The sequence below is a fragment of the Alternaria ventricosa genome (assembly GCF_023758065.1).
Source record: "Alternaria ventricosa strain BMP 2768 chromosome Unknown scaffold_17, whole genome shotgun sequence".
In the NCBI taxonomy this organism is placed as follows: domain Eukaryota; kingdom Fungi; phylum Ascomycota; class Dothideomycetes; order Pleosporales; family Pleosporaceae; genus Alternaria; species Alternaria ventricosa.
The window spans coordinates 747,551-755,369 of NW_026055697.1; the positions used below are offsets into that span (position 1 = coordinate 747,551).

Here is a 7,819-nt window from a genome sequence, read left to right on the forward strand (position 1 = left end):
TCGAGAATCATTGCGCATCGGAGGAGCGATGCGCATCGTCGTAGTTTTTGAAATCATTCGTTGAGCCATGGATCCTGGGGGACAAGCTGGAGTGGTTCACGTGACGTGGGGTTGATAAGATGAAAGAGAAGACTCGATATGAAGATTCGCGACCTACCCGGGACTCACCAGTATGCAACCTATATACTCACCTCTTCCGCCTACTCATCTTCGCCTACTCACACCTGAGTGTGTCGAAGTCAGCGAAGTCACCGCGAGGCAGCCGCCAAGACCGTCGTGTTTGTTTTGGGCTTAAGATTGCGAGATATTGGCGTTCGCATGTGCAATCTTAGAATTTGCGCAGGGGTATCGAAAACGGTGCGTCCGAGCGCCGTTGACGTCGACGGCCTGGTGAGGGAAACTCGTTCACGATGCCTGGGGGAGGAAGTGAAGGATGCGGGCAGAGTATAATATCACATGCGTGTGCGGATCCGAGTGAGGTGTATGTGTGGGCGAAACAGGGAATGGGGTGGTGGAAAAGGCGGTGGCAGGCTTGCGGGCGGGGAGTGTGAGCTGGCAGGGACAGGTGGTTGAGTGGAGCGTGGTCCGCCTGCCGGCATAGTCAGGAACAACAAATCAGCCCTCGACGCGCCCGGCTAGCGACCACCACAACGCTTCACTCCCTCGACGCTTGCTTTTCCTGCCACCGCTCCCTCCCTCCTATGTAGCTCCTACCTCTTCATAATTAATCCGAGCATGAGCGACACCATCCACCACACCGCGACGCATTTTTAACTCACCACGCTGCTCCCGCCGGCTGTACACGACTTGTTTACGCGCACGGAGGGGTCGTACACATGGACTCGGCCGGCCTTGGTGCCATGCCAGGGCCTCGCTGCTGTTGTGGGAGCCATGACTGCGCTTTCCTCGCCCACAACGGAAGACTCTTAGAAGGATTAGAGAGAGATGTCTCCAAGGCTGCACAGCTGGGCCAGGTACGTCGCTCACTCCCGCATGTCGGCTCTTACTACCGCGCATGCCGCTAACCTTTGCCCTGCAGGCCCTGCTCGTCCGCCATGAGGCCTACGTCGCCGACTCGGAGCGCGAGCGCAAGGAGATGATCAACACCATCGAAGGGCTCGAAAAGGACAAGATCGAGCTCGAAGCCAAGAATGCGCAGACCATCAAGGCGAACCGCGACCTCCTCGACCAGCTCGAGCAGCTCAACAACGCCGTCGCCGAGTCGGACGCCCACATCCGGGCGCTGGAGGACACGCTGCGCTCCACCGAAGACGAGATCGACCGCCTCAGCTCTCTGGCCGCACGCACGCAGCTGCTCGAGCGCCAGTTGATTGACCTCGAACGAGAGCAGTCGCAGATCCAGAGCAGCCTGGACGCCAAGATTGTCGACGAGCGCACAGCCATACAGCGGTGGAAGGTGGCCGAACGGACTATAGGAGACCTTCAAGACCAGATCGACCGCATCGAGAAGGAGTCCCGCGCCGAGCGTCAGCGACACATGGAGGTCGTGGCTCGCATGGAGCGGAGGATGGTCGTCGAGGGCGAACTCCACACCGCCGCGGGCAGGCTCAAGGCCAAAGCTGGGACTGACAAGGGCGGGCCCAACGTCGTCTCCCACTTTGTTAAGGACATTCTACTCGACAACGCGAACCTGCAACACGGCATACTGGAACTGCGCGAGCTACTGGGCAACTCCAACGAGGAGGTCGAACGCCTGCGAGACCAACTCAAGGTCCACCAGCCTGTCTCGACATCGCCCCGGCCCGATGAAGACGTCACGAGTCCGTCGCTGCAGAAGGAACTGGAAATGGAACAGGAAGCTTCCCTACAACAGGAACTGCACATACACCACCACTACCACGGCCCGAAGGTTACCAGAAACGTGCCCAAGCCACCGGCGCAGCGACGACCCAAGAAGAAGCGCTTCTCCCTCACCCCGACGCACTTCGACCCGCCTGCAACGCTCGATCGCTCGTCTACGGCTACAATACTGGAACATACTGCAGTTACTGTGCCTAACTCGCACAGATGGTCTCAGGCATCAACCCTCACGCCGGGGTCTTTCGCAGGGTCACCTGTTTCGGACTCACACCGTGGGTCCATGTACGACCGTGTTTTCAGCGAGGCCTATGACTCTTCCCGGCCTACCAGTCCTCCTGACTCCATCGACTTCCAGTCACCTATGTTCGGGCCTGTCAAGTCGAACGACTACAGCTCCGATCCGGATGCGTTGCCGCCGATGCTGCGAAGGTCGTCTGGCACTCTTGAGGTGGCCCAGGGCGGAAACAAGCATCTGCGACGCAAGTCTCGCGGCCTCATGCCACCGAGCCTGTCCACAATGCGCAGCTCAAGTACGCCGATCGCTCTTACTGCTAAGAGCAGTCCTGCGACGGCCGTCATATCGGCTGTCAGCCCCGCCAACTCCTTCTCGGATGCCAGCTTTACGCTCTCGCCCTACCTCCAGCCGGAGCCTCAGGCTGCTATCCCAGAGGAAAGCGAAGACTCCTCGCTATCGACAGCCGAGCCATCGCTGATGACGTCCAACGGCGAATTCGAGCCCGACGACCTCGTCTCGCCCATGACCGCCATGCGCCCCGGATTACGCCGCCACGCCTCCCACGAATCCCTCATCTCGGTCTCCGGCATGGACATTCACACACTGCAGTCGCGTCCTTCGCAACTCCTATACTCTAATGCAGCGCGATTCGCAACGCCCGGCAGTTCTGGCTCCGTCGGCCCCGAGCTCACACCATGGACCGCTACCGCGCACGGCACGCTTTCGAACAAGACATCGCAGAGCAGCATGGCCAACCGCGACTTCCTCTACTCGAGCATCGCGAACCAGAAGCGTGGACCCCGGAAGAGCGACGGCCCCCAGCCCTCCAGCGGCCCCGGTCTTACAAAGAAGGTCGGCGGTTGGGTCTTTGGCAAATGGGGCTCATCGCCTGCTCCCGTCACTTCGCCGACGGCTACCCGCGCGCCTTCGATCCTTAGCCAGGAAACGCAGTCCACGCAGGACACGCAGTCGAGCGAAGGCACCACGACCACAAATGCGGACGGCTCGAAGAAGAAGGATAAGCCCAAGCTCAGGCCGAGCGGCGTGAACCAGAATGGACCCATATGGGGCTTCTTTGACGAGGTCCCCGATGCCCCGGCGAAGGTCGTGGTGCAAGACTACGATGCGGATGCGCTTGGTGAGGCCTTGGCTGAGGCTTCATAGACCTGGACATGGATTCGGGCGTTGCGAAAGCGCGTGCGTGTGTATAAGAAGGCTCTTTACATATGGAAACATCTCTTACCATCTATCTCCTTGGTTCTTTTTTGGATTCCAATAGATTGCATCGCTGGCGTTTGGGTTTCTTTTCTTCCATGGACTTTGGATGTCGATACGTTTGACGAAGCGCATGAAGCAAGGGAGGACTTTCCTTCTCATTTGGATAGACGAAGATACGAGCTGAAGATTGATACCCAATTATATTACCATGGCGACGTGGTATGCTTGCTGCTTACGCTGAGTTCCCCTGGTTACTTTCCTTTCCTATCCTTCAGTCATCCTGCGATGCTTATGCGGTTTGTTAGCATGCACAACACGGAGGAAAGATTCCTCGTTGCGATTTCCGAAGCCTGAGGAATTATTGACCGCATACAGGAAGATGTAACCTCTTAACATGCATCTCACATCGATGGTCACCGTGCGGCCGCTTTCTTGTCTCCGGATTGCAGCAATCACATCGGCGGTGAAGGATGGAGAGCTACGATATCTCATACGTCTGGATTCCTTAGCGGTCGTGACTTCGGTTGCAGTAGTTTTCCTCTTTTACCAAATCAAAACTACCGACCTTCTTTGCCGTCCATTGTAATCCTTCCTCGCCGACCATTGTGTTCCTTCCTCGCCAGTAAGCAAGGGCGACCTTCTTTGGGGCGAGATCGACGTCATCGCGACTTCCGCACTTACGCGCATCCTTCAAATCCTTCACTCTGAACACCGCTCCGGTAACTCGCCATCGCTACTACACGCTCCGTCTAATCGCGATCTGCTTCTCAACGCAGTCCTTCACAAAACTGACATTGGATTGGTAGTTACCTGCCTGCGCCGCTGGAGGTCTCGAACAGTGAGATGATGCAGCGGTCTGTGAGTTTCGCACGGCTGTTCTTGTTCCGCATGGAGGCGTGGTTATCCCTAAAGCTGAGGTCGGTACTAACCTGCCTGCGCCGCTGACTATCTGCTTAACTTGTGTTAACCGTTTACGCTCTGCTTCTTAATCTAGTCATCTCTTAAGTTGAAATCGGTGCCTACCCGCCCGCGCTGCTGGCTGCTCCCGCGGAACTTTGCTTCCGCAAGATTGATTCTAGGGGATTGTACTTACTGCATCGCATCGGGGAGTGATGTAAGATGATGCCGCATACTGTTCTTCTAATTCGCGTTAAACAATCCCGCTCTGCTTCTACGAAAAGGAAGATGCTTATTGTACCGCATCGGGATAGGCAGCGAGATGATGCGGCGTTTAGTGAGTCTTGTACGGCTGTTCTTACTTTGCATGGAGGCGCGCTCTGCTACAGCAGCTAAGGATATTAATTGTAGGATGCGATTCTTCGCGCAAGGTATCTTGCACGATCTCTTAGCCTTCTAAAGCGAGCACATGTTTAACCGCCTCGGGAGATAAAGAGAGTGTAGTGGAGGTCTCGCGCACTAGACTGTCCTAGGGATTATTGCGACCTAGCTTCAAGAACAGTTATTTCTAAAGAATAAATAGAGTTAATGCTAGAGTATATCGAGAATAGTTATATACGTAAGCTAAACAGAGCTACAGTCGCTAACTCTGTAGTTAAAGCATACTTTGTAGACACTGCCTACAAACAGAAACTATAACTTTTCTAATTACTAACCTAAGAACATTAAGCGACAACATATACATAATCTATTTCTACAACACTAGAGCTAGCATGCAATGCTTTCTAAGAAATATTAATAGATACTTTTCTACTTAGGTTAAAGGCGTCTATAGAGATAAGATTATTAGGCATCTCTAGTATATAAGAGTAGTAAGAAGAGAGTATAAAATAGCTAGAAGATTCTAACAGCTTATTAGCTCTGTAGGTAATAAGAAAACTAAGATTACTATCTTATTTAATAGTATTATTAGAGGTTATTCTTAGAGCTATTATAAATAAGCTATAAGAAGAATTACCTTCTTTATTAAGACTATATTTAACTTTCTAATATCTCTAACACCTATAAGCATTATATTCTCTACGTAATAGCTATACTTTACTAGACTATTATTACAGGCTATACTCTAAGAACTTTTAACTCTAGGCTTGCGTAGTGTTACTATTCTATTAGAAATCTATTTATTCTCGCACAAGACTATAGCTATAGCTACTAAGAACGTATTAAATTTTAACCTCTAAAATAAGTAGTATAATAGAGCTACTCTTTATAAGCTAGAGTATATTACTTATAGTACTCTAGCTATCGTAGATCTTACTATTACGTCTTAACTCGCGGTAGAGCAGACTAATTATAATAAGAGTAACAATACCTACTAACTACTCTAAATCTACTTAGATATTCTTAGTTTTCTATCTAAGAGAACGTCTTAGAGCTGCTAGGCCTAAGCAATTTTTAGTAGAGGCGATAAGCACTAATAAGAAATAGAGAGTAGCTCTAAAGCAGTAGCTCTAAGGCTTTTAAACTTTACTACCTAAGAGCCTAGATAAAATCTAAGTAGGCTATTTTATGTAGAATTACTACGCGAATTTAACGCTATACTTAGCTTATTAATAGCTACTTACGTTATAAAGTTATAAAGTAGAGAAGTTTAAAGCTAAATTTTAAAGTTCTTTACGTAATTACTACGCTTACTACTAGTACAGCCTATATATAGCTAGAATTTAGCGCTTATAGCTAAATTTTAATATCTATAGCTAAATTTTAGGCTTAAATTAAGGCTAAAATTAGGCGCCTATAGTTAGAATTAGTTACTAAATTAAGTACTTAAAATAGGCGCCTCTATAGCTAGAGATTAGTACCTCTATAGCTAAAAAAGAGCGCCTTTGCAGCTAAATCTAACGCCTATAGCTAAATTTTAATACCTATAGCTAAATTTTAGGCTTAAATTAAGGCTAAAATTAAGCGCCTGTAGTTAGAATTAGTTACTAAATTAAGCACTTAAAATAGGCACCTCTAGTGTTAAATTTAGTGCCTCTACAGCTACATGTACCTTATTATACTTAGTATTAGTAGCTAGCTAACCTAGAATATTGTTTCTCTAGCTCTAGAGCGCGCTAGCTTTGCCTTCTCTTATCGCGTCTTACTACTTAATATCTTTATCTTTCTATCTACCTTCTTACTAAATTGCGCTTTAGGTACCTACTTTATCTCTTTATAGTATACTACCTCTATATCTACTTACTTACGCTCTCTCTTCTACTAGAATTATATTAACTAAGTATACTTACTTTAAAATTAACGCGTCTCTACTATAGACGTAAGCTCTACTACTACTCTAATCTACCTCTTTACTACCTCTATATCTTTATAAGAAGCTTAGAGTATCTAATTTCTTTAAGTCTAGTAGTAGTATAATAACTACTAGCTCTTCTATATACTAGAGCACTACTAGCTCTTCTAAATAATAGAGCACTACTAGCTCTTCTAAACTATAGAGCACTACTAGCTCTTATAAACACTAGAGTACTCTATAGTATACTACCTCTATATCTACTTGCTTACGCTCTCTCTTCTACTAGAATTATATTAACTAAGTATACTTACTTTAAAATTAACGCGTCTCTACTATAGACGTAAGCTCTACTACTACTCTAATCTACCTCTTTACTACCTCTATATCTTTATAAGAAGCTTAGAGTATCTAATTTCTTTAAGTCTAGTAGTAGTATAATAACTACTAGCTCTTCTATATACTAGAGCACTACTAGCTCTTCTAAATAATAGAGCACTACTAGCTCTTCTAAACTATAGAGCACTACTAGCTCTTATAAACACTAGAGTACTCTATAGTATACTACCTCTATATCTACTTGCTTACGCTCTCTCTTCTACTAGAATTATATTAACTAAGTGTACTTACTTTAAAATTAACGCGTCTCTACTATAGACGCAAGCTCTACTACTACTCTAATCTACCTCTTTACTACCTCTACACCTTTATAAGAAGCTTAGAGTACCTAATTTCTTTAAGTCTAGTAGTAGTGTAATAACTACTAGCTCTTCTATATACTAGAGCACTACTAGCTTTTCTAAATAATAGAGTACTACTAGCTCTTCTAAACTATAGAGTACTACTAGCTCTTATAAATACTAGAGTACTTTACTTTCTACTACGCTCTTCTATACTAGCACTATTACTACGCGCTATAGTAATCTTATATAGATAGCTAAGCAGCTATTCTATAAATTTAAAAAGAGTGCTACTTACGTTAAGTCTCTTATATAGCTTATTTACTACTATACTAAGAAGATTATAGTTATCTATAAAGAGAAGAAATATCTTAAGAAATTAGCTATATACTATAAGTAAGAGGCGACTAAAGCTAAGAGTAAAGTTAAATTATACTATAATAAGGTATAGAGCGTATATAGAGATAGCAAGAGATACTAGAAGTAAGTTAACTTCTACTACAAGATAGTATATAGAGCCTATAATATTATTAATAAAACTATTTATCTACGCTCTACTAGCCTATCTAAGTTAGATAGGTTAATTAGTAATTAGCTTTCTTTATACTTTAGGCTTATAACACTACCTTTTATATTAATCTTCTCTCTTCTATTACTATAGAGTTATAGCCTCTA

General features: G+C 46.3%; 1 protein-coding gene across 1 annotated transcript; it reads left to right on the forward strand.

Moving 5' to 3' along the window:
- Window positions 1-1,015: 1,015 nt before the first annotated feature.
- Window positions 1,016-3,220, forward strand: J4E93_008698 (uncharacterized protein; the record flags this gene model as incomplete). Its single annotated transcript, XM_049346596.1, has 1 exon — window positions 1,016-3,220. One exon carries the CDS (start codon window positions 1,016-1,018, stop codon window positions 3,218-3,220), a length of 2,205 nt encoding a protein of 734 aa, XP_049196486.1.
- Window positions 3,221-7,819: the final 4,599 nt, after the last annotated feature.